This window comes from Hyla sarda, chromosome 9 (assembly GCF_029499605.1).
Source record: "Hyla sarda isolate aHylSar1 chromosome 9, aHylSar1.hap1, whole genome shotgun sequence".
Lineage (NCBI taxonomy): Eukaryota > Metazoa > Chordata > Amphibia > Anura > Hylidae > Hyla > Hyla sarda.
In genome coordinates this window covers 8,001,257-8,029,228 of record NC_079197.1, presented here as the reverse complement: position 1 = coordinate 8,029,228, position 27,972 = coordinate 8,001,257, and the positions used below count along the sequence as shown (strand labels likewise).

Here is a 27,972-nt window from a genome sequence, read left to right as displayed (position 1 = left end):
GGAGTTCTCCCTAAAGGGGTACTCCTGGAAGAAATTCTCTTAAATCAACTGGTGCCAGAAAGTTAAACAGATTTGTAAATTACTTATGTTAAAAAATCCCAATCCTTCTAGTACTTAGCTGCTGTATAATACACAGGCAGTTCTTTACTTTTTGAATTTCCTTTTTGCCTGATTACAGTGCTCTTTGATGACACCTGTCATTTTGGGAACTGTCCAGAGCAGGAGCAAATCCCCATAGCAAACCTATCCTGCTCTTGACAGTTCCTGACATTGACAGAGGTGTCAGCAGAGAGCACTGTGGTCAGGCAGAAAGAAATAAAAAAATATAACAGTGTGTATTATATAGCTGATCAGTACTGGAAGTATTGGAATTTTTTTAATAGTACAATGATCCCTCAACATACGATGGTAATCTGTTCCAAATGAACCCTTGTTTGTTGAAACCATCATATGTTGAGGGATCCGTGCAATGTTAAGTATAGGACAGTGGCCTACAACCTGCAGACCTCCAGATGTTGCAGAACTACCACATGGCATGCTGGGCGTTGTAGTTTTGCAACATCTTGAGGTCTGCAGGTTGAAGACCACTGGTATTTGAGGTTACACTTGCATGTCCCCACCGCTCTGGACTGTCACCGCTGCCCTGGATGTCGCCGTCCATCGCTGTTGCCACGTCCCTGTGGTGTCTCCAACGCTCCGGCAAGGCCTCTGTTTCCCCGGCATCCTCGCTCTCGTGTCGCTGCCATCACGTCGCTACACACGCTGCTCCTATTGGATGACAGGACGGCGTGGGTGGTGACGATGGAGAGTGCTAGCGATGCAGAGGATCCCGAAGAGGACGTGGCGGAGCACCAGGACAGGTGTTGGCAGACCACACGGGGCATCGTAAACTGCTTTTTGGTGACAGCTGAAGCAGTCTGCGCTGCCATTTATGCGATGGCCCCGACATACAAAAGCATCATATGTTGATGCTGCCTTTGAGAGGCCATCGTATGTTGAAATGATCGTATGTCGGGGGTCACTGTCATTTATAAACGTTTAACTTTCTGGCACCAGTTGAGTTAAAAGAAAATGTTTTCCAGTAGAGTACTCCTTTAAGGCTGCCAATTCATATGCTTATCTTGAGAAATCTTGTACTGGATTGTAGAGGTGGTGTATTTCAGCTACAACTTAGTGCTGGGCGACTATATAATGTATCTGCCTGTTAAGTGCTTAGAGCTGACTTTTTCTCCAACTGTTGTAAAACCACAATTCCCAGCATGCCTGGACATCCACTAGGAGTTGTAGTTTTGCAACAGCTGGAGGCATCCTGGTTGGGGGGGGTAACACTGGCTTAGAGTAACCTCTTCCTTACAGTCCTGTTTTCTCTTGCTCACAGCTTTCAAAAACACCACATCCGTATCACCTTCACATGCTGTCGGTGTACTGCAGTGTTTCCCAAACATAATTCTAAAGCACCCCAACCCCCCCCCCCCCCCGGGTCACATGTTCAGGATTTCCTTGGTTTTTCTTGTGACATTGAGGTCTGTATCAGGCAGCTCCACAAGTGTTCTCTGTATTAGATCTTAAAATGACCTATTGGGGATACTCGATGACTGCACTTGGGAAAACATTGGTGCAAAATATAAATTGGACAGTGGCAGAATAGTTTTTATTGGTTAGAGAAGTAAGTACCTGTGCGTGTCCTGGTATAGCATAAAACTCAGATCCTACTCCCTGAAATGTACAGAATGAGCTGTTCAGTATGTAGGGGGCACAATAAAAGCAGTGAGAGTCCAAAAAGATCACCTTGGGAGCGCTAATGAGGTGAAAGAGAACCAGATGGGAGTTTAAAGTTGTCGATAAGCTTTAAAGGGGTACTCCGCCCCTAGACATTTTATCATCTATCTTAAAGGGGAAAAGAGGTCTCATCAGTGAAACCTCTGGCATTAGCCTAGAATGCGAGTGGCGGGGTTGTGACAACATGAATGATGGGGCAGTGGAGTACCCCTTTAAGAATAGGATGACAAGAAAATAAAGCAGGGGTCTATGATGGGTAAAATTGCGCTCAGTAGAACTATGGGTGGGTTTTCTTACATAACTTAAAGGGGTACTCTGCTGCTCAGCATTTGAAACAAATGTCTCCTGGAGCTTTTGATGTCATAGCCCTGCCCCCTCAATACAATTCTATGGAAGGGGGTGTGATTGCTTTTACACATTGCGGGGGTGGGGCTATGACATCATGAGCTGCCGGCTCCAGTGGTCTGAACAGTTTGATCCAAATGCTGAGCAGCGGAGTATCCCTTTAAATCCACTGTGATTTAGATGCATGGGGGGGGAGGTTTATCACAACCTGTGGAGAGGCGAAGTTACACATAGCAACCAATCAGATGGCTGCTTCCATTTTTAAAGGGGCCTGTGAAAAAATGAAAGAAGCGATCTGGTTATTATGGGAAACTTTTCCTTTGCGCAGGTTTTGATAAATCTCCCCCCGTGATCTAGAGAATGGGTCATTCAATAGCGCCCCCTGATATTTGGGCATCACTGGCACTCCTCCGGGGTCGGCCTGGGCCTCCTAGTGCCGTTGAAGGGAAATCCTAATACTTCAGCACTAAGACATTGGCCCTTATTTACTAAGAGTGTTGTGTAGGTTTCTTTGTGAGTTTTAATTCCCTACAATTTATTTTCCACGGTATTTACTAAGGTTTCCCTACATTTTCCCTTTTTATTTATTTTATTTTTTTACACTTGCTCTGATCTGTCAGGTTTTCTTCAGCTCAAATCCACCACATTTTATGTGGATACCTTTAGTAAAAAAAAAAATGTTTTTCTTTTTTTGTGAAGATGTTGGGAACATATCCCTTTTGGGCAGCCACGCCCCTTTTTTGGTTTTCTTAGCAAAATGGAGAGTTAGTCGTTTTTTGTTTTTTTTTAAATTTCTGTCGCAGACAGAATTTCTGGCACATTGCGACAGAATCTGACGCACAACCCGACAAAACATGTCTGGTTTACAATAGCAAATGAGGGCCGTTGTGGACAGTCGTCTCTTCCATCTTTATGGGAGCAGTTTGGTTTCAGCCCTTCTCTGCTCCCCCATGACTGCGCCCCAGTGCACACAGCAGGCTCCATAAAGATGTGGAGGGGGAGAATTTGAGCGGCCGCACAGACCCCGGACCCCAACCCCTCCAGGATGAACTAGAATGGAGATTGTGATCCGGGTCCTCTCCTCCAACACCAGTGTCTGACCTCACAAATGGTTAAAAAAATTCCCACAGACGCCTCCGAAATCTTATAGAAAGTCTTTACAGAAGAGCAGAGGCTGTTATACCGGCAAAAGGGGAGCAATGCCATATTAATGGCCATAGATATAGAATTGGACGTCCTAAACTTGTGGTCTTCAAACTGTGGGGTCCTCCAGTTGTTGCAGAACTACAACTGCCAGCATGCCCGGACAGCCAACGGCTGTCCGGGCATGCTGGGAGTTGTAGTTTTGCAATAGTTGAAGGTTCACAGTTTGGAGACCACTATCCTAAAACCTCCCCCATATTGCATATTCAGGAATGTAGGAAAACTGTATAGGATTCACTACTAGAGATGAGCGAACTTACAGTAAATTCGATTCGTCACGAACTTCTCGGCTCGGCAGTTGATGACTTATCCTGCATAAATTAGTTCAGCTTTCAGGCGCTCCCGTGGGCTGGAAAAGGTGGAAACAGTACTAGGAGACTCTTTCCTAGGACTGTATCCACCTTTTCCAGCCCACCGGAGCACCTGAAAGCTGAACTAAATTTATGCAGGATAAGTCATCAACTGCCGAGCCGAGAAGTTTGTGACGAATCAAATTTACTGTAAGTTCGTTCACCTCTATTCACTACAATAAGATTGTGACTTGTGGCCTACATTTCGCTTGTTTCCAGTGTCGCCATTTGAATGGACATTACACAACGCACACACGTCCGTCCCCCTGTTGTCGGTCTACATAGCTCTGAGCTCATACATTTGGGATATGGCCGCAGTCAGCAGATCACGTCCTCGGCTCTGGTGATAGAGAATACTTCTGCAGGGTCAGCACCATCCCAGTCACTCATGCATTCTTCTGACCAGCGGTGAATAGTTATGGAACCAGCCCCCATATTCCTCCTGCAGGAGAGGAGCTCGGCCATAAGATATGGAGGATAGCCTCACTAAGCTGAATAAACTGCTTGTATTAATGTGCATAAAGAAGCCAAGGAAAGATGGAAAAAATCTACAAATGCATCAAATTACAGATTAGACCTTCTTATAATATGTCAACAAAAGTTACATTTTATTTCCATCATTTACACTTTCAAAATAACAGAAAACAAAAAAAATGGTGTCTTCAAAAGTTTGGGCCCCCTGCAGAGTTCATATATTGTACTGCCCCCTTTGGCAAGTATCACAGCTTGTAAACGCTTTTTGTAGCCAGCCAAGAGTCTTTCAGTTCTTGTTTGAGGTATCTTTGCCCATTCTTCCTTACAAAAGTCTTCCAGTTCTTTGAGATTTCTGGGCTGTCTGTCACGCACTGCTCTTTTAAGGCCTCTCCATAGGTTTTCAATGATGTTGAGGTCAGGAGATTGTGAAGGCCATGGCAAAACCTTCAGTTTACGCCTCTTGATGTAATCCCCCATGGATTTTGAGGTGTGTTTAGGATCATTATCCATTTGTAGAAGCCATCCTCTCTTTAACTTCAGCTTTTTCACAGATGGCATCAAGTTAGCATCCAAAATTTGCTGAAATTTTATTGAACCCATTTTTCCTTCTACTCGTGAGATGTTCCCTGTGCCACTGGCTGCAATACAACCCCAAAGCATGCACAACAGTTGGACAGAGGTTCTTTTCATTAAATTCTGTTCCCCTTCTTCTCCAAACCTACCTTTGCTCATTCCGTCCAAAAAGTTCAATTTTAACTCAGAGTACAACACCTTAGTAGACTTGTAGACTTGCTCTGAGGTGTCTCCAGAGGGGTGGCAGCCTTGGTGTCCTTGACCTCCAGGTCCGGTAGGATAAGTAGGAATAAAGTAGCAAATTTAGGACTTCTCGGATGGTGCCTTCCTAGGTGCACCTGAATTACCAATAAAATATTGCCATTTTAACCTATTGCAGCAGATTTTTCTACCTCGGAAGGCGCCATCCGAGAAGTCCTAAATTTGCTATTTTATTCCTAGAGTCCAAGGGATGATACAAAGGCAAAGACCAGTATACAGGTAGGAATCAGTGTACAGGATTAGCAGACAGACACCTAGAAATTCAGGATACAACAGATGTGGGTGACATATAGGAGGTACCAGGCAGAGATTGGAAGAGGATCCATTCAGGAGTGCAAACTGGATCTACAAAACTAAGCCAGTGCTCGCATACATCCCCTAGTGGGCAGAGCAGAAACTGCAGTGAGAGACACAGAGCAGGAAGACCAGGAAATACAGCAGACACATGGCACGGAGAACGTCGGCTGACGCTGGTTAGAACCAGGAGACATGGTAAGCTGGTGGTTGCCAACCAGCACTGTTAAAAATTATATATATAAACGATGACATCACACAGTTCATCCATATAGCCATGATGACATCACACGGTTCCTCCATATGGACATGATGACATCACACAGTTCCTCCATATAGACATGATGACATCACACAGTTCCTCCCTATAGACATGATGACATCACACAGTTCCTCCATATAGACATGATGACATCACACAGTTCTCCATATAGACATGATGACATCACACAGTTCCTTCATATGGACATGATGACATCACACAGTTCCTCCATATAGACATGATGACATCACACAGTTCCTCCATATAGACATGATGACATCACACAGTTCCTCCCTATAGACATGATGACATCACACGGTTCCTCCATATAGACATGATGACATCACACAGTTCTCCATATAGACATGATGACATCACACAGTTCCTTCATATGGACATGATGACATCACACAGTTCCTCCATATAGACATGATGACATCACACAGTTCCTCCATATGGACATGATGACATCACACAGTTCCTCCATATGGACATGATGACATCACACAGTTCCTCCATATAGACATGATGACATCACACAGTTCCTCCATATGGACATGATGACATCACACAGTTCCTCCATATGGACATGATGACATCACACAGTTCCTCCATATAGACATGATGACATCACACAGTTCATATAGACATGATGACATCACAGTTCATATAGACATGATGACATCACACAGTTCCTCCATATAGACATGATGACATCACACAGTTCCTCCATATGGACATGATGACATCACACAGTTGCAGCAGATTTGTCGGATCCATGATGAGAATCTCCGGTTCTACCACATCCCAGCAGTGATCTATAGGATGAGATCTGGTGACTGTGGAGGCCATTGGAGTCATGTGACCTAATTTTCCTGTATGAGACGATGTCATGTGACCTCATTGTCCTGTATGAAATGATGTCATGTGACCTCATTGTCCTGTATGAGATGATGTCATGTGACCTCATTGTCCTGTATGAGATGATGTCATGTGACATGGGGCATTGTCCTGCTGGAAGTATCATCAGAAGATACAGGGGACACTGTAGTCATAAAGGGACGGACATGGTCAGTTAGAAAATTCAGGTAGGTTGTGGGGTTTATACCAGGATCAATTGTTACTAAGGGTCCCAAAGTGCCCAGAAAATGTCACCACTACCAACCATAGCCTCCCATATTTGCTAGGCAGGAATGTAGTAGATAGCCCCCACATTAGGTAGGCAGTGGAAATCCCCCACATTAAGTACGCAGAATAATAGACAGCAGCAGCGTTTCCCCATAATAGTCATCAGCAGAGTTTCCCCCATAGTAGGCATCAGCAGAATTTCCCCCATAATAAGTAGCAGCTGTTACGTTGTGTGCTCCGGCCGCACACGCTGGCTGCGTGTGCATGGTTCCGTTACCTGTACCCACATGCAAATCCCAGTCCCTCACTCATTAGGTGCTCCTCCAGCACGCGTCACTGTCCCCTAGGGTGCGCATGCGCCGGAGCTTTAAGATTTAAAGGGCCAGTGCGCCCATTAGTTTAAGACACCTGTGGCTCATTGATAAATTCCTCCTCTTCCCACACTTCCCTGCCGGATCTTTGTTGCTTTGTGCCTCAGAGAAAGCATACCTGAGAATTGCCTTGCCATGTATCTGATCCTTTGCTCTGTGACCTGACCTTGCTCCTCTGCCGCCGGCCTACTTACGTCCTGACTATGCTACTGTGCCACCTGCCCTGACCTTCTGCTATCCTGACTACGAGCTGCCTTATCCCGCCTGTGCCTCGCATCTCCTCAGCCACCTGTGTGGTCAAGTTATGCCATGGGTAGAGACCTGGGTGCCACCTGGCACAGCAAGTCCATCCCACTTTGCAGCAGGATCTGGTGAAAACCAGCAGCACCTTAGACTCCGCTCCCTGGTATGGTCCGAGTCATCTGCCACACAGGTCTAGCGGATCCACATCCACAGGAGTTCATGTCTTCTGAAACGTGAGTGTTACAGCAGCAGGGTTTCCCCCATAATAAGTAGCAGCAGTCCCCCCCCCCCCTAGCAGGAAGCAGTTCCCCCACAGTAGGCAGCACCCAAACCTAATTCCCCTCCACAGTCATACTTACCTTCTGCTGGTTCTTCATCTTTGTCTCCTGCAGCTGTTATCTTCGGTCTTCTTTATCTGTCGCCTCCTGCAGCTGTTATCTTTGGTCCTCTTCATCTGTCTGTTCCTGCAGCTGTTATCTTCGGTCCTCTTCATGGTCGGCTCCGGCAGCTGTTATCTTTGGTCCTCTTCATCTGTCGGCTCCTGCAGCTGTTATCTTCGGTCCTCTTCATCTGTCGGCTGCTGCAGCTGTTATCTTTGGTCCTCTTCATCTGTCGGCTCCCGCAGCTGTTATCTTCGGTCCTCTTCATCTGTCGGCTCCTGCAGCTGTTATCTTCGGTCCTCTTCATCTGTCGGCTCCTGCAGCTGTTATCGTCGGTCCTCTTCATGGTCGGCTCCTGCAGCTGTTATCTTCGGTCCTCTTCATCTGTAGGCTCCTGCAGCTGTTATCTTCGGTCCTCTTCATCTGTCGGCTCCTGCAGCTGTTATCTTCGGTCCTCTTCATCTGTCGGCTCCTGCAGCTGTTATCTTCGGTCCTCTTCATCTGTCGGCTCCTGCAGCTGTTATCTTCGGTCCTCTCCATCTGTCGGCTCCTGCAGCTGTTATCTTCGGTCCTCTCCATCTGTCGGCTCCTGCAGCTGTTATCTTCGGTCCTCTCCATCTGTCGGCTCCTGCAGCTGTTATCTTCGGTCCTCTTCATCTGTCGGCTCCTGCAGCTGTTATCTTCGGTCCTCTTCATCTGTCGGCTCCTGCAGCTGTTATCTTCGGTCCTCTTTATCTGTCGCCTCCTGCAGCTGTTATCTTCGGTCCTCTTCATCTGTTGTCTCCTGCAGCTGTTATCTTCGGTCCTCTTCATCTGTTGTCTCCTGCAGCTGTTATCTTCGGTCCTCTTCATCTGTTGTCTCCTGCAGCTGTTATCTTCGGTCCTCTCCATCTGTCGGCTCCTGCAGCTGTTATCGTCGGTCCTCTTTATCTGTCGCCTCCTGCAGCTGTTATCTTCGGTCCTCTTCATCTGTCGCCTCCTGCAGCTGTTATCTTCGGTCCTCTTCATCTGTCGCCTCCTGCAGCTGTTATCTTCGGTCCTCTTCATCTGTCGCCTCCTGCAGCTGTTATCTTCGGTCCTCTTCATCTGTCGGCTCCTGCAGCTGTTATCTTCGGTCCTCTTCATCTGTCGGCTCCTGCAGCTGTTATCTTCGGTCCACTTCATGGTCGGCTCCTGCAGCGGTTATCTTCGGTCCAATGGCTCTTCACCCTGTCAAACTTTCCACTGAGCGCCACATTAGGCACATACAGTTAAATGCGGGACATGTGGGGGGCCAGTCCGGGACAGTGAGCCATCACCCCAAAAGCGGGAATGTTCTGCCGGCTCCAGGACGGTTGGGAGATCTGCATTCAGCAGGTTAGGCTGTGTTCACACCACATTACTATTCATTGGGAGCATTCATTATTGTGTAGCCCAGACACACACCAGCCAGTGGCTGCAACACTATTATGGGAGCAGTAGTTTTGAAAAGGCAGGAGACCCAGCTTGTATCCATAAAGTATTACCTATAACAGTTGTCTCCAAGATGTGGACCTCCAGATGTTGCAAAACTACAACTGCCAGCATGTGCGGACATTTTAGCATGTTGTGAAACTACATATCCCAGCATGCTCTGAGTGATCTGTCTGCAGCAACAGCAGCACATTCCACCTAATCATGTGTTAGCGCTGTTACGTTGCACGGATGAACCACGTGGTCTACTCCCCAGATCCCAATCTGTTACTGGCCCTTTAAATCCTGACACCTGTTCCTCCGACGTTGACGTCACTCACCGGCGCCCAATAAAACCTTTTTTCCCGCGAAACTGACGTCACGTTACAGACCGGCCCGCCCCTTCCCTTCTTTGCGTCAATAAAAAGCCGAATGTCCCGCCCACCGCGCTCTCCGATTGGCCCGCGTCTACCGGCCGCGCGCCGTAGCCTGCCAATCGTCGCCTTCTCTGATTGGTCCGCCGGTGCCTCCGGCCCCGCCCCTTCTGGGTGTCGCCTAGGAGCGCGGCAGGGGGAGAGGCGGTGCGTGGCATCCCAGGTCTCCCTCGTGTGGCGTCGGGGCGAGCCCGGTCGGTCGGTCAATCCTCGGCGTCACCGGCCAAGTGGGAGGGGCTCGTCCACCCGAAGACGCGGCGTCAACGCCGGAGGGTAACCCACGCGGACGGGAAGGCGAAGCGGCGCGTGCGTCTGTCACTCCCTCACACCGGCCATGACTGACTTCAAGCTGGGGATCGTGCGGCTCGGCCGGGTGGCCGGCAAGGTGAGACCCGGGGGTGGGGAGCCGGGCAGAAATCGATTAGCCACCCACCTATCGATATATTAAGGCTTAATTGACAGGTTAAACACGTTGATACGTAGGTCTCGTGTGGGCACACCCGCTTGTGGGCGGAGACTAGTTAGCTCCACCTTCTGACCGGGTTTGAAACCAACCACAAGGTGAGGCGGTTTCTGGTGCCATCTAGTGGTCACCTCTGGTAGTACATTTATAGAAACTTACTCCACCTGTAGGGGGCGCAGTGATTGGTTAATTATTGGTACAACTCCCACAAGGTGAGGCGGTGTCTGGTGCCATCTAGTGGTCACCTCTGGTAGTACATTTATAGAAACTTACTCCACCTGTAGGGGGCGCAGTGATTGGTTAATTCTTTGTACAGTGTTCTCAAGCTACAACTACAACTCCCATCAACCTTTTGGCTGCCTGGTACAGTGCACTAGTCCCATCTAGTGGTCACCTCTGGTAGTGCATTGGTCTAGAACCTGCGGACCTCCAGGTGTTGCAAAACTACAACTCCCAGCATGACCGGACAGCCAACGGCTGTCCGGTCATGCTGGGAGTTGTAGTATTGCAACATCTGGTGGTCCGCAGGTTGGAGACCACTGCTGTAGGAGGTGCAGTGATCCTCAGGAATTAACCCTTAGTGCGGTGTTCCCCAGCTGTTGAAAGTATACAACTCCCATCAGCACTGTGCGCTGTCCAAAGGTCAGCTGGTGTCATGGTGCCATCTAGTGGTCATCTCTGCTAGTGCAGTCATAAAAACTTGGTTCGCCTGTAGGGGGCGCACCAGTCGTTCAGGATTAACCCTTAGTATTAGCTGTTGTAAAACTGCGACTCCCATCAGTCTTTGGCACCATCTGCTCTCAGAATATGAACTGGTGTCACAGCGCCATCTAGTGATCACCTCTGGTAGTGCATTTGTAGAAACCTACTCCACCTGCAGGGGGTGCACTGATCGTCAAAAATTAAAGGGGTTATTAACATCATCCCCAGACTGCCAGCATATAAAACAAAAACCTTCACGTCCATCAGTGCCCCCCGCTCCCTCAGTTGCGATCTTCCTGGTGCAGGTGGCGATGTCCTGCCTTTGCCAGTGATAGGCTAAACGGCAGTGTGATGTAATGGGCCCGGGCACCCTGAAGACCACCGGTCCTGGTACTGAATACGTCACACCGCCACTCACCCTATTACTAGCCAAGGCGGGACATCGTGTAAGAAGATGAATTGGTTTCACAGTGCCATCTAGTTGTCACCTTTGGTAGCGCATTTGTAAACATCTACTGCACCTGCAGGGGGCGCCATATTATTGGTGAATAGACCTCAGTGCGGTGTTTCCCAGTTTCAGGCTGTCTTCAGCTGTTGCAAAACTACAACTCCCATTATCCTCTGTCTGGCAGAAGGTGAGCTGGTATCTATTGCCATCTAATGGCCATCTCTGGAAGGGCATTAGTAAAAACTTCACCTGTTGTGATTAAAGGGGTACTCCGGTGAAAAACTTTTTTTTTTTTTTTTAAATCAACTGGTGCCAGAAAGTTAATCAGATTTATAAATTACTTCTATTAAAAAAATCTTAATCCTTCCAGTACTTATTAGCTGCTGAATACTACAGCGGAAGTTATTTTCTTTTTGATGCACAGAGCTCTCTGCTGACATCACAAGCACAGTGCTCTCTGCTGACATCTCTGTCCATTTTAGGAACTGTCCAGAGCAGCATATGTTTGCTATGGGGTTTCCTTTTACTCTGGACAGTTCCTAAAATGGACAGAGATGTCAGCAGAGAGCACTGTGCTTATGATGTCAGCAGAGAGCTCTGTGTTTCAAACGGAAAAGAATTTCCACTGTAGTAGTCAGCAGCTAATAAGTACAGGAAGGATTAAGATTTTTTTAATAGAAGTAATTTACAAATCTGTTAAACTTTCTGGCACCAGTTGATTGAAAAACTTTTTATTTATTTATTTTTTTACCCTAGTACCCCTTTAATCCTTAGTACAGTGCTCCCCAGCTGTTGCAAATCTACAACTCCCATCAACCTCTGTCTGTCCTGGCATGATGAGTGTTGTGGTTGCCGCAGCAGTTGTGGCTCATAAGTGTGCAATAGACTGCGAGCATTTGCACAGCACATAGTGTTCCCTTATAGCTTCTCTGTCGTGGCTCCTAGCAATGGCCCAAACTACAACTCCCATCATGCCGAGCTGCAGATGAGGAAGCGCTGTGGCATTGTCCTCCCCTGCACCGCAGTCGCCATTGCTCTTCTCCTTTTTTATTGTTAGGTTTGTGCAAGGCCTTGAGATTGTTCCCACACATTGGGTGTGTCTGTACCTGACGGGATCGCGCCCATCTAGGCTCACGTGAAAGTTTTGGCAACTTTTATGTTCTTTATGATTCAGGGGATAGAGCAGTGTTTTCCAAACAGTGTGCCTCCAGCTGTTTCAAAACTACACTGGGTTATAGGACAGTGGTCTCCAGACTGTGGACCTCCCAGATGTTGCAAAACTACAACTCCTAGCATGCCCGGACAGCCAACGGCTGTCCGGGCATGCTGGGAGTTGTAGTTTTTCAACAGCTGGAGGCACACTGGAATAGGGGAACATCCTAGTCATCACCGCTGAGGGTTTGTTGCACTCGTATTTAAAGGGGTACTCTGGTGGAAAAGTATTTTTTTAAATCAACTGGTGTCAGAAAGTTAAACAGATTTGTAAATGATTTCTATTTAAAAATCTTAATCCTTCCAGTACTTATCAGCTCCACAGGAAGTTCTTTTCTTTTCAAATTTCCCTTCTGTCTGATCACACTGCTCTCTGCTGACCCCTCTGTCCGTATCAGGAACTGTCCAGAGCAGGAGAGGTTTGCTATGGGGATTTGCTCCTACTCTGGACAGTTCCTAAAATGCACAGAGGTGTCAGCAGAGAGCACTGTGGTCAGACAGGAAAGAAATTCAAAAAGAAAAGAACTTTCTGTGGAGCATGCAGCAGCTAAGTACTGGAAGGATTAAGATTTTTTTTTTAATAGAAGTAACTTAAAAATCTGTTAACTTTCTGGCACCAGTTGAAATGAAAAAAATATGTTTTCCACCGGAGTACCCCTTTAATGTAAACGATCTTCTGTGTGGACTCCAGACTGATACATTGTAACAGATTTATTTGCCATTGTTCTGCTGAGGGGTTGTAACTAGAGATGAGCGAACTTACAGTAAATTTGATTCGTCACGAACTTCTCGGCTCGGCAGTTGATGTCTTTTCCTGCATAAATTAGTTCAGCTTTCAGGTGCTCCGGTGGGCTGGAAAAGGTGGATACATTCCTAGTAAAGAGTCTCCTAGGACTGTATCCACCTTTTCCAGCCCACGGGAGCACCTGAAAGCTGAACTAATTTATGCAGGAAAAGTCATCAACTGCTGAGCCGAGAAGTTTGTGACGAATCGAATTAACTGTAAGTTCGCTCATCTCTAGTTGTAACAAACCCTCAACCGTGAGAAGGATCGGAGCTGCGCAGGTTTTCAGCCCCATGAAGTGAAAGCAAGCAGAGGTCTTGGAAAGTATATAGAAAAAGTAGCAGTATTTGGTGACTGGGCACTAACACGTTGTGTTTCCTCTTTCAGATAAAGTATACACTCATAGATGAGCAGGACATCCCGCTGGTGGACAACTATTCATTTGAGGTAAGAAGTTTTATTCAATTATAAGGTTGGGGTTTCCCCATAAAGTAAAGGACATTTATAGTGCAAAATTACTTATCCTCTATCCGAAGGATAGGAGATAAGTTATAGATCGTGGGGGGGGGCAGAGCGCTGGGGCCCCCCCCCCCCGCGATCTTCGGTACGGGGCCGCGGCAATATACAGGAAAGGGGGCGTTCCGTCCCCGCATGACGCGGCAGCCGACACGCCCCCTCCATGAATCCCATAGAGATACATGTAGGGGGAGTGTCTGCCGCTGCTTTCTGCTGGGGACGAAACTTCACTTCCGGCAGACTGCTGCGGCCCCGTCCAGGAGATCCCGGGGGCCCCCAGCGCTCGGACACCCCCGCGATCTATAACTTATCCGCTATCCTTTGGATAGGGGATAAGTTATTTTGCGCTGGAGTACTCCTTTAAACTAATCCTATATGCACAGGGATAAGTGTCTCTTATAAGTGTGCGGGACCCCCACTGATAGCAACAAAGGGGGGTCCCATATCCCCTGCTGAAATAGTGATGGCTGAGCACGCCTGCTGTACCTGAAGGGGTACTCCAGCACTTAAAAACATATACCCTATGCACAGGATAAGGGAAAAGTATCTAATTGCAAGGGGGTCCAATTGCTGAAACCCCCCCCCCCCCCCCCTAAAAACTCCAGAACGAGGCTGTACTTGAGTGAAGGAGTGCCTCTTTAAAGGGGTACTCCGATGGAAAACTTTATTTTTTTTTAACTCAACTGGTGCCAGAAAGTGAAACTGCTTTGTAAATTACTTATACTGTAATACTGTATACTACAGAGGAAATTCTTTTCTTTTTGGATTTATTTTCTGTCTGTCCACAGTGCTCTCTGCTGACACCTCTGTCCATTTTAAGAACTGTCCAGAGTAGGAGAAAATCCCCTTAGCAAACATATGCTGCTCTGGACAGTTCCTAAAATGGACAGATATGTTAGCAGAGAGCACTGTGGTTATGATGTCAGCAGAGAGCTCTGTGTTCCAAAAAGAAAATAATTTCCTCTGTAGTATTCAGCAGCTAATAAGTACTGGAAGGATTAAGATTTTTTGTTATAAATAAATTACAAATCTGTTTAACTTCCTGGCACCAGTTGATTAAAAAAAAAAAAAAAAAAAAATGGTTTTCCACCGGAGTACCCCTTTAAGCTGTATGGCTATAGTCTCCAAACAGTGGTCCTCCCAGATGTTGCAAAACTTTAACTCCCAGCATGCCCGGACAGCCAACGGCTGTCCGGGCATGCTGGGGGTTGTAGTTTTGCAATAGCTGGATGCAAACTGGTTGGGAAACACTGGGGTATAGGGCAGTGGTCTCCAGACTGTAGACCTCCAGATGTTGCAAATGTACAACTCCCAGCATGCTGGGAGTTGCAGTTTAGCAACAGCTGAAATATCAGTTTTGAGATCACTGCCCTATACACCAGTGTTTCCCAACCAGTTTGTATCCAGCTATTGTAAAACTACAACCCCCAGCATGCCCGGACAGCCGTTGGCTGTCCGGGCCTGCCGGGAGTTGTAGTTTTGCAACATCTGGAGGTCCATAATTTGAAGACCACTGCTCTGCAGGATTTTGTCAGTCCCATAGACTTTTAAATAGGGCAGCAACCATTTCTCCAGCCACTGTGTAACTACAACCCCCAGCAAACTGACAGATGTAGTCTTGCACAGGTTTAGACGAGGCTGCAGTAAACATGTGGAGGGGCTCTAGAACCTGCTGTAACTCTTGCCCGTTTTGCGCTCCCCCAGGCTCGGATGGAGGTGGATGCTGATGGCAATGGTGCAAAGATCTTCGCTTACGCCTTCGACAAGTACAAGGGGCGCGGGTCTGGGCGCCTGCTCCATGAGCTGTTATGGTGAGTACGCGGCGTCCTGTGTATATGGGGGGGTTTGTAGTATTGTTGTATGAATGATCTTCATTATTTCCTCCTCTTTCCTGCAGGCAGAGGCATAAAGGAGGGATCGCACCCGGCTTCCAGGTCTTACACCTCAACGGCATCACTGTGGATAACAGACTGGACAATCTGCAATTGGTCCCATGGGGCTGGAAACCTGAGATAGAAGAAGTGTCGAGCAAACAGAGGTAATGGCCATGATGGACCCCGCACTGCAACAGTCTGCAAAAAGGGGTCCTCAGCTGTTGTGGAACTACTACTCCTTGTATGCACCGACAGGCAACATTATATCCTGTATTATACTCCAGAGCTGCACTCACTATTCTGCTGGTGAGGTCACTGTGTACATACATTACATTACTGATACTGTACTGATCCTGAGTTATATCCTGTATTATACCCCAGAGCTGTACTCACTATTCTGCTGGTGAGGTCACTGTGTATATACATTACATTACTTATCCTGTACTGATCCTGAGTTATATCCTGTATTATACTCCAGAGCTGTACTCACTATTCTGCTGGTGAGGTCACTGTATACATACATTACATTACTTATCCTGTACTGATCCTGAGTTATATCCTGTATTATACCCCAGAGCTGTACTCACTATTCTGCTGGTGAGGTTACTGTGTACATACATTACTTATCCTGTACTGATCCTGAGTTATATCCTGTATTATACTCCAGAGCTGCACTCACTACTCTGCTGGTGAGGTCACTGTGTACATACATTACATTACTTATCCTGTACTGATCCTGAGTTATATCCTGTATTATACTCCAGAGCTGTACTCACTATTCTGCAGGTGAGATCACTGTGTACATACATTACATTACTTATCCTGTACTGATCCTGAGTTATATCCTGTATTATACTCCAGAGCTGTACTCACTATTCTGCTGGTGAGGTCACTGTGTACACACATTACATTACTTATCCTGTACTGATCCTGAGTTATATCCTGTATTATACTCCAGAGCTGTACTCACTATTCTGCTGGTGAGATCACTGTGTACATACATTACATTACTTATCCTGTACTGATCCTGAGTTATATCCTGTATTATACTCCAGAGCTGTACTCACTATTCTGCTGGTGAGATCACTGTGTACATTACATTACATTACTTATCCTGTACTGATCCTGAGTTATATCCTGTATTATACTCCAGAGCTGTACTCACTATTCTGCTGGGGAGGTCACTGTGTACATACATTACATTACTTATCCTGTACTGATCCTGAGTTATATCCTGTTCCAGTGACTGACAGGTTGTCCTTCTCTTGCAGAGAACAGTCCCTTTATTGGTTGGCCATACAGCAGCTCCCCACTGACCCCATTGAAGACTTGTTCCCTCTGCTGAACGTCACCCGCTGCTATAACGCTAATGGAGAAGTCGTCCGGGAAGAAGAGAATTCCTGCACTTACTATGAATGTCACTACCCTCCATGTACGATGATAGAGAAGCAGGTGCGTACAGCGTCTGACTAGTGGGGTCCTTAGTAGAGCCTGAGGCTTATGGTGTGTTCAGGACGCTGTCCTGAACAGTACGTTCTGTGCACCCACCTCCATGACATCTATACGTTCTAATGCAATGCTTCCTCCAGCTGTTGTAAAACTACAACTCCCATCGTGAATGGCTTGTTTAGAGTTGCAGTTTCACTAACAGCGCCACCCTAGTCAATGGCCATACCAGGTATTGCAGTTCACACAAGTGCAGTAGCCCATGGGCAGAAGTGGTGTCATTTGTAGAATATGGCAGACATTATTTTCTTATCTCTAAAGCTGTTGCCAAACTACAACCCCCATCATGCCCTGACCAACCTTCATCTGGTAATTTGTAGTCTAGCAACAGCTGGAGAGAGACAGATCGATAGATTAAAAAAATAAGTAAATAAATAAAATAAATCGTTGGTTATCTGAAAGATTTAAAACAGAGTTTTCCCAATCAATGTGCCTCCAGCTGTTGCCAAACTACAACTCCCAGCATGCCCGGACAACTTTTGGCTGTCCTGGCATGCTGGGATTTGTAGTTTTGCAACAGCTGGAGACACACTGGTTGGGAAACACTGCTTTTAGAAGTTTTATTTGTGTACATAAATATTTTAATATAAATTATGTTATAAATATATCAAATACATATTAATTATTATTTTTATGTATAAAAATTATTATATATTAAAGGGATATTCCAGCAAAAAAAACTTTTTTTATATATATCAACTGGCTTCAGAAAGTTAAACAGACTTGTCAATTACTTCTATTCAAAAATCTTAATCCTTTCAGTACTTATGAGCTTCTGAAGATAAGGTTGTTCTCTTCTGTCTAAGTGCTCTCTGATGACACGTGTCTCAGTTTAGAAGCAAACCCCCATAGCAAACCTCCTCCAAACTGGGAGTTTCCTGAGACAGGTGTCATCAGAGAGCACTTAGACAGAAAAGAACAACCTTAACTTCAGAAGCTCATAAGTACTGAAAGGATTAAGATTTTTTAATAGAAGTAATTTACAAATCTGTTTAACTTTCTGGAGCCAGTTGAGAGAGAGATAGATATATATATTTTCCTGGAATATTCCTTTAAAATTATTATTATTTATTAAAATGATTATTGTTTTTTATTTATTAAAAGTGTTATATTAAAATTATTATTTATTAAAATTATTATTATTATAGTTTTTTTATCCTAAAAATTAATAAAAATAGAAGTAAAATATATTTGAAATATAATAAATGATTTAAAATATTTTACATTTGTATGTATTATATTTTATATTGTTATATTTTTACTTAATCTTTTATAATATTTGATATTTTATTAGATTTTATTTTCCTATTTTGCAGCTACGTGAATTTAACATTTGTGGTAGATGCCAACTAGCAAGATACTGTGGTACCCAGTGCCAACAGAAGGACTGGCCCGCTCACAAAAAACACTGTTCGGAGAAGATCCGGATCATGCACTGCGAGCCGGACCCCGAGCGGTGACTCCTCGGGGGCGGGGCTCCACCTTTGCTGTACATGCTCCATTATTTTTCCACATGGAGGCCGGGATGTTGTGTTTTTCCGCACACGTTACCAGTGACTGGTCATGGTCGCCAGAGGCACTGCAGATAATCCTGTGACGCTTGAGTGGCCGCCGGGCCCCCGATGCCGGACTATGCCGCCTGGAAGTGACTCTACGAGGAGTGGGACCCTCCACGCCAGTATTACCGTCTCACAGACTACTGTGAAAGCTCCCGCCGGGGGCCTGTAATTTATGCTGTTTGTAAAGTTTCATGTACAGTCGTTCGAATTTTTTTTTTTTGCCGTTTTATAATGTTTCGGGCCCCGGACTGTCCGTTTCGCCAGCAGCTCCTGGAACAAGGGCGTTTTAGCCATTTGTTGTGCCGAAATTCTTCATCTTCTTATTAGCAGGTTTTCATGAAGGAGGCGCGAATCATCCGGATGCGTAAAGTCTGGTCTGCCGGGATCTGAAAGATGATGCATGTAAAATTAAAAGAGAAGGTAGATGGTCGCTGACTGGTCGCCTCTTTATTTTGTGTAAATAGATGTCAGTGCTGGGGGGGGGGGGGGGAGAGAGAGCAGGGGCCAAATTTACATGGGGCCCTTTATCTTTGTTAGCAGGAGATAAGTGTGCAAATATCTGGGGACAACATCAGATTATAAGGCAGTGTTTCCCCAACCAGGGTGCCTCCAGCTGTTGCAAAACTACAACTCCCAGCATGCCCAGACAGCCGAAGGGGAAACTGTCATAAGGTCATAAACTACAATGAAGCCAGAAAGTCTTCACCCCCGGTCACTATATACAATGTATACAGAAAGTCTTCACCCCCGGTCACTATATACAATGTATCCAGAAAGTCTTCACCCCCGGTCACTATATACAATGTATCCAGAAAGTCTTCACCCCCGGTCACTATATACAATGTATACAGAAAGTCTACACCCCGATCACTATATACAATGTATACAGAAAGTCTTCACCCCCGGTCACTATATACAATGTATCCAGAAAGTCTACACCCCGATCACTATATACAATGTATACAGAAAGGCTGCTATCTCTATGGTATCAGTATATCTAGTAGTTATACACCTCCTCTCCAGCTCTATCTGTATACTGCTGCTATCTCTATGGGATCAGGATTTATAGTAGTTATACACCTCCTCTACAGCTCTATCTTTATACTGCTGCTATCTCTATGGGATCAGGATATATAGTAGTTATACACCTCTCCTCCAGCTCTATCTGTATATTGCTGCTATCTATGGGATCAGGATATATAGTAGTTATATACCTCCCTTACAGCTCTATCTGTATACTGCTGCTATCTCTATGGGATCAGGATATATAGTAGTTATATACCTCCCCTCCAGCTCTATCTGTATACTGCTGCTATCTCTATGGGATCAGGATATATAGTAGTTATACACCTCCCCTCCAGCACTATCTATATACTGCTGCTATCTCTATGGGATCAGGATATATAGTAGTTATACACCTCCCTTCCAGCACTATCTGTATACTGCTGCTATCTCTATGGGATCAGGATATATAGTAGTTATACACCTCCCCTCCAGCACTATCTGTATACTGCTGCTATCTCTATGGGATCAGGATATAGAGTAGTTATACACCTCCCCTCCAGCTCTATCTGTATACTGCTGCTATCTCTATGGGATCAGGATATAGAGTAGTTATACACCTCCCCTCCAGCTCTATCTGTATACTGCTGCTATCTCTATGGGATCAGGATATATAGTAGTTATACACCTCCCCTCCAGCTCTATCTGTATACTGCTGCTATCTCTATGGGATCAGGATATATAGTAGTTATATACCTCCCTTACAGCTCTATCTGTATACTGCTGCTATCTCTATGGGATCAGGATATATAGTAGTTATATACCTCCCCTCCAGCTCTATCTGTATACTGCTGCTATCTCTATGGGATCAGGATATATAGTAGTTATACACCTCCCCTCCAGCACTATCTATATACTGCTGCTATCTCTATGGGATCAGGATATATAGTAGTTATACACCTCCCTTCCAGCACTATCTGTATACTGCTGCTATCTCTATGGGATCAGGATATATAGTAGTTATACACCTCCCCTCCAGCACTATCTGTATACTGCTGCTATCTCTATGGGATCAGGATATATAGTAGTTATACACCTCCCCTCCAGCACTATCTGTATACTGCTGCTATCTCTATGGGATCAGGATATATAGTAGTTATACATCTCCCCTCCAGCTCTCTGTATACTGCAGCTATCTCTATGGGATCAGGATATATAGTAGTTATACACCTCTCCTCCAGCTCTATCTGTATACTGCTGCTATCTCTATGGGATCAGGATATATAGTAGTTATACACCTCCCCTCCAGCACTATCTGTATACTGCTGCTATCTCTATGGGATCAGGATATAGAGTAGTTATACACCTCCCCTCCAGCTCTATCTGTATACTGCTGCTATCTCTATGGGATCAGGATATATAGTAGTTATACACCTCCCCTCCAGCTCTATCTGTATACTGCTGCTATCTCTATGGGATCAGGATATATAGTAGTTATACAGACACCGCGGGGTTTACACTGCATTATTTGATATCCTTTTTCTGTTTTTGATTTTACCGAAGTCGTCATAAAAAAATAATTTTCACCACAAAATTTACATTGAAAGCAAATACAAAATAATTTGTGGGGTGAAAAAAACAAAGTTTGCAACTTTTGGGGGCTCCTCTTTCTACACACTTTTCTGTATAAATGAACACTTATCTTTGTTCTGTAGGTCCATAACAGTGGTCGGCAAGCTGCGGCTCATCACGGACTTTAATGCGGCTCTTGCAGTGCGGTCGCCCATGCACACTGGTAACATACAAGGGCCTGATACTAGAATCAGGCCCTTGTATGCAGAGCAGCAGCGGCCGCATAGTGCCGACCACTGCTGTATACTAAAAACCAGGGTGCCTCCAGCTGTTGTGAAACTACAACTCCCAGCATGCCCGGACCGGCAAAGGCTGTCCGGGCATGCTGGTAGCTGTAGTTTCACAACAGCTGGAGGCCCCCTTGTTTTTAGTTTTCACCTGCTCTGGCCGGCCCCCGCCTGCAGCCGCACACGGGAGCCGGCCCGGGCAGATGATCATAGGTTTTCCTATGCTGGACATCCGTCTCAAATTAAAGCCCATAGACTCCGATGGGATTCCGCACTCCCGTTCACACTTTTCTGAATTTCTGCAAGCGGAAATTCAGAAGTGTGAATGGGAGTGAGGAATCCTATAGAAGTCTATGGGCTTTAATTTGAGACGGAAATTCTTCACTGTGAATAGACCCTTACAGTTCTTTCAAAGGGAAAAAATGGTGTTGGCAAAATGGGACTGGAAGGGGTTAATGGATTGCAAATAGAGATGAGCGAACTTACAGTAAATTCGATTCGTCACAAACTTCTCGGCTCGGCAGTTGATGACTTTTCCTGCGTAAATTAGTTCAGCTTTCCGGTGCTCCCGTGGGCTGGAAAAGGTGGATACAGTCCTAGGAGACTCTTTCCTAGGACTGTATCCACCTTTTCCAGCCCACCGGAGCACCGGAAAGCTGAACTAATTTATGCAGGAAAAGACATCAACTGCCGAGAAGTTTGTGACGAATCGAATTTACTGTAAATTTGCTCATCTCTAATTGCAAACAAAGTATTTTTTTTTTTTTATTTTTATTTTTTTAGAGATGACGCTGGTCTACAGAATTCTTTAGTATTTCCATGACAAAGTTTATTGCGACCCCCCCCGAATTCTTTACACACGGGGGGGGGGGGAGGGGGGGGTTACAGAGGAATAAAGTAATAGATAAAGCCGTATAATTACATTACAGTCATCCCTTAACTTACAATAGTTTCACCACACAATGGTCTTTTCCGGTCTTTTCTGGTCTTTTCCGAACTATTGTAACTGTAAACCAGACACAACATACAGGGGGAATTTATCAAAAGTTGCCCAGTTGCCCATAGCAACCAATCAGATCGTGTTTTTCATTTTCCAGAAGCCTTGTTAAAAATGAAAGAAGCGATCTGATTGGTTGCTATGGGCAACGTTTCCTCTGGGCAGGTTTTGATAAATCTCCTTCAGACAGTCCAGATCTGTGAAACATTTCAATGGCTGGATACATGGACACTTCTTTTCAAGCAATATTACCGTATTTATCGCCGTATAAGACGCACTTTTTCTTCCCCAAAACTTATACGGCGAATACACCCCTATCGCGGCGGTCCCTGCGGCCATCAACGGCCGGGACCCGCGGCTAATACAGGACAAAACCGATCGCGGTGATGCCCTGTATTAACCCTTCAGACACGGCGATCAAAGCTGACCGCCGCGTCTGAAGGGAAAGTGACACTAACCCGGCTGTTCAGTCAGGCTGTTCGGGACCGCCGCGATTTCACCGCGGCGGTCCCGGACAGCCCAACTGAATAGCCGGGTTAGTGCTTACAGGACACCGGGAGGGACCTTACCTGCCTCCTCGGTGTCTTCTCCGTTCAGGGATCCCCTGTATGGCCGGCGCTCTCCTTCCACGTCGTCGCGTACGTGCGTCGGCGTGCGTAACGACGTGATGGCGGCGACGGAGAGCGAGGATACCCGGCCGGGGGACACGGCGACAGCGATGGAGCGACATCCAGGGCAGCGGTGACGGGTCCAGAGCGCCGGGGACACGTGAGTTTTACCTCCTATGCAGTGGTCTTCAATCTGCGGACCTCCAGATGTTGCAAAACTACAACTCCCAGCATGCACGGACAGCCGTTGGCTGTCCGGGCATGCTGGGAGTTGTAGGTTTGCAACATCTGGAGGTCCGCAGGTTGAAGACCACTAATGGGTTCAAAACCGTAATTTTTTTAATTAGATTTTGCACCTATAAATTGGGTGCGTCTTAAACGCCGGTGCGTCCTATAGGGTGAAAAATACGGTATATTCTTGTTTAATTTAGGGCACCCTGGAATAAAGAGCGCTCTGAAAATAAGTAATAAATAACGGCCCTAATAATTATATACACAGTGTGGCCTGCATTCTAAACGATTGCCACAAGATGGCAGCAGTCTTCATCTTATCATTGCCTTGTATGTCCATAAACTGTTTTTGTCTTTCTGCTGACACCTCTGCCCTTGTCCGGAATTGTCCAGAGCAGCATAGGTTTCCTATGGGGATTTTCTCCTGCTCTGGACAGTTCCTGATAGAGACAGAGGTGTCAGCAGAGAGCACTGTGGACAAGACAAAAAAGAAATTCAAAAAGAAAAGAATTTCCTCTGTAGCATACAGCTGCTAAAAGGTACTGGAAGGATTAAGATTTTTTTTTTTTTATAGAAGTAATTTACAAATCTATTTAACTTTTATGGCAACAGTTGATAAAAAAAAAAATGTTTTCCACCAGAGTACCCCTGTCATGAGTGACTGATATACAATATACCCCTCCTCAAACCAGCCCATGAAGGTCTATTGTGACCTGCACACTGATGGAGGAGGATGGATTGTAAGTGTCAACCCATAAAGGGGTACTCAGAAATAAAAATGATTTTCAAATCAACTGGTAACAAGCTAAACAGATCTGTAAATTACTTCTATTTAAAAAATCTTAATCCTTCCAGTACTTATCAGCTGCTGTATGCTCCACAGGAAGTTGTGTAGTTCTTACCACACAGTGCTCTCTGCTGACACCTCTGCCCATGTCAGGAACTGTCCAGAGTAGGAGGGGTTTCCAATAGGGCAGTGATTTCCAACCAGTGTGCCCCAGCTGTTGCAAAACTACAACACTCAGCTGATAAGTATTGGAAAGATTACATGACTTCCTCCAGGACATACAGCAGCTGATATATACTGGAAAGACTACATGACTTCCTCCAGGACATACAGCAGCTGATATATACTGGAAAGACTACATGACTTCCTCCAGGACATACAGCAGCTGATATATACTGGAAAGACTACATGACTTCCTCCAGGACATACAGCAGCTGATATATACTGGAAAGACTACATGACTACATCCAGGACATACAGCAGCTGATAAGTGCTGGAAAGACTACATGACTTCCTCCAGGACATACAGCAGCTGATAAGTACTGGAAAGACTACATGACTCCTCCAGGACATACAGCAGCTGATCAGTACTGGAAAGACTACATGACTTCCTCCAGGACATACAGCAGCTGATAAGTACTGGAAAGACTACATGACTTCCTCCAGGACATACAGCACCTGATAAGTACTGGAAAGGCTACATGACTTCCTCCAGGGCATACAGCAGCTGATAAGTACTGGAAAGACTACATGACTTCCTCCAGGGCATACAGCAGCTGATAAGTACTGGAAAGACTACATGGCTTCCTCCAGGACATACAGCAGCTGATAAGTACTGGAAAGACTACATGACTTCCTCCAGGGCATACAGCAGCTGATAAGTACTGGAAAGACTACATGACTCCTCCAGGACATACAGCAGCTGATAAGTACTGGAAAGACTACATGACTTCCTCCTGGACATACAGCAGCTGATAAGTACTGGAAAGGCTACATGACTTCCTCCAGGGCATACAGCAGCTGATAAGTACTGGAAAGACTACATGACTTCCTCCAGGGCATACAGCAGCTGATAAGTACTGGAAAGACTACATGGCTTCCTCCAGGACATACAGCAGCTGATAAGTACTGGAAAGACTACATGACTTCCTCCAGGGCATACAGCAGCTGATAAGTACTGGAAAGACTACATGACTTCCTCCAGGACATACAGCAGCTGATATATACTGGAAAGACTACATGACTTCCTCCAGGACATACAGCAGTTGATAAGTACTGGAAAGACTACATGACTACATCCAGGACATACAGCAGCTGATAAGTGCTGGAAAGACTACATGACTTCCTCCAGGACATACAGCAGCTGATAAGTACTGGAAAGACTACATGACTTCCTCCAGGACATACAGCAGCTGATAAGTACTGGAAAGACTACATGACTCCTCCAGGACATACAGCAGCTGATCAGTACTGGAAAGACTACATGACTTCCTCCAGGACATACAGCACCTGATAAGTACTGGAAAGACTACATGACTCCTCCAGGACATACAGCAGCTGATCAGTACTGGAAAGACTACATGACTTCCTCCAGGACATACAGCACCTGATAAGTACTGGAAAGGCTACATGACTTCCTCCAGGGCATACAGCAGCTGATAAGTACTGGAAAGACTACATGACTTCCTCCAGGGCATACAGCAGCTGATAAGTACTGGAAAGACTACATGACTTCCTCCAGGACATACAGCAGCTGATAAGTACTGGAAAGACTACATGACTTCCTCCAGGGCATACAGCAGCTGATAAGTACTGGAAAGACTACATGACTTCCTCCAGGACATACAGCAGCTGATAAGTACTGGAAAGACTACATGACTTCCTCCAGGACATACAGCAGCTGATAAGTACTGGAAAGACTACATGACTCCTCCAGGACATACAGCAGCTGATCAGTACTGGAAAGACTACATGACTTCCTCCAGGACATACAGCACCTGATAAGTACTGGAAAGGCTACATGACTTCCTCCAGGGCATACAGCAGCTGATAAGTACTGGAAAGACTACATGACTTCCTCCTGGACATACAGCAGCTGATAAGTACTGGAAAGACTACATGACTTCCTCCAGGACATACAGCAGCTGATAAGTACTGGAAAGACTACATGACTTCCTCCAGGGCATACAGCAGCTGATAAGTACTGGAAAGACTACATGACTCCTCCAGGACATACAGCAGCTGATCCATACTGGAAAGACTACATGACTTCCTCCAGGACATACAGCACCTGATAAGTACTGGAAAGGCTACATGACTCCTCCAGGACATACAGCAGCTGATAAGTACTGGAAAGACTACACGACTTCCTCCAGGACATACAGCAGCTGATAAGTACTGGAAAGACTACATGACTTCCTCCAGGACATACAGCAGCTGATAAGTACTGGAAAGACTACACAACTCCTCCAGGACATACAGCAGCTGATAAGCAATTTAAATAGAAGTAATTTACAAATCTGAATAACTTTCTGGCCCCAGGTAATTTACCCCTTTAAAAGGCGACTTAAATTTGGAAATCAGGTTTAGATAAATCTACACACTATTGCCCCTATCTGATAGGTTTGGAGGAGGGGGTGTGGTGGGGTTTGGCGTCCACTATAACGTAGACCCTGTCTATTCCTTTCGCAGGTGTTTCAGAGACGTTGGGACGGATCGGTAGTTTTCAACCGCGGCTGAAAATCTTATAAGAAAGGATTGGGAAGGATTTTGGCTGGGGAGTGAGAACATACACAACCTGACGACCAATGGTTAATGGGTCTCTGAATATTTGAGTGGTCATCGCCTCTTCCCACCAGATCAGCACAGTCGCCTCCTGAAACACTCTGTGCTGCTGATCTGCGCTGCTCCTTTCCTATATCAGACTGTGATCCCCACTTGTTTCCCCCCAGAGCTCATATCGCCGTCTCTCGGACATACGAATGTGTGGATAAGTTGCAGATCGCGGGGGGTCCGACCGCTGGGGCCCCCTGCGATCTCCTGTACGGAGCCCCAACAGCCCGCGGGAAGGGGGCGTGTCGACCTCCGCACGAGGCGGGGGTTGACACGCCCCCTCAATACAACTCTATGGCAGAGCCGGAACGCTGCCTTCGGCAATCTCCGGCTCTGCCATAGAGATGTATTGAGGGGGCGTGTCGGCCGCGGGGGCGTGTCGGCCGCCGCTTCGTGCGGAGGTCGACACCCGCTATCTGGGCCGAGAGCCGGAGCCCCGTACAGAGAGATCGCAGGGGGCCCCAGCGGTCGGACCCCCCGCAATCTCAAACTTATCCCCTATCCTTAGGATAGGGGATAAGTTTTTCACCACTGGACTACCCCTTTAAAGCTCCGTGTCAACCTCCAGGATTTTGATGCTGTTAAAGGGGTACTCCACTGGAAAACATTTTTTTTTTTTTAAATCAACTGGTGGAAAGTTAAACAGATTTATAAATTACTTCTATTTAAAAATCTTAATCCTTCCAGTACTTATCAGCTGCAAAACAGGAAGTTCTTTTCTCTTTAATTTCCTTTCTGTCTGAGCACAGTGCTCTCTGCTGACACCTCTGTCCGTATCAGGAACTGTCCAGAGTAGGAGAGGTTTTCTATGGGGATTTGAGCATGTTGCCCGTTAGCATCTACTGCAGTGTTTCCTAACCAGGGTACCCCCAGCTGTTGCATGCTAGGAAGTTGTAGTTTTGCAACAGCTGCAGGCACCCTGATTGGGAAACACTGCAATAAGAGATCAGATCCATGGGGGGGGGGAAGGAGAAGGGATGTAGATGAATTTACTGAAAAATAAACATTGGGAAAAAAAAGTACCACATGTGCCCATTAGATGTCAGTAGAGGGCTCTTCTTTAT

At 46.0% G+C, this 27,972-nt stretch overlaps 1 protein-coding gene across 1 annotated transcript; it reads left to right on the top strand.

Moving 5' to 3' along the window:
* The first annotated feature begins 9,611 nt into the window (after positions 1-9,611).
* ZMYND19 (zinc finger MYND-type containing 19) lies at positions 9,612-19,018 on the top strand. Its single transcript, XM_056538842.1, has 6 exons — positions 9,612-9,913; positions 13,525-13,584; positions 15,358-15,464; positions 15,551-15,691; positions 16,799-16,979; positions 18,350-19,018. Exons 1-6 carry the CDS (start codon positions 9,863-9,865, stop codon positions 18,491-18,493), a joined length of 684 nt encoding a protein of 227 aa, XP_056394817.1. The 5' UTR covers positions 9,612-9,862; the 3' UTR covers positions 18,494-19,018.
* Positions 19,019-27,972: the final 8,954 nt, after the last annotated feature.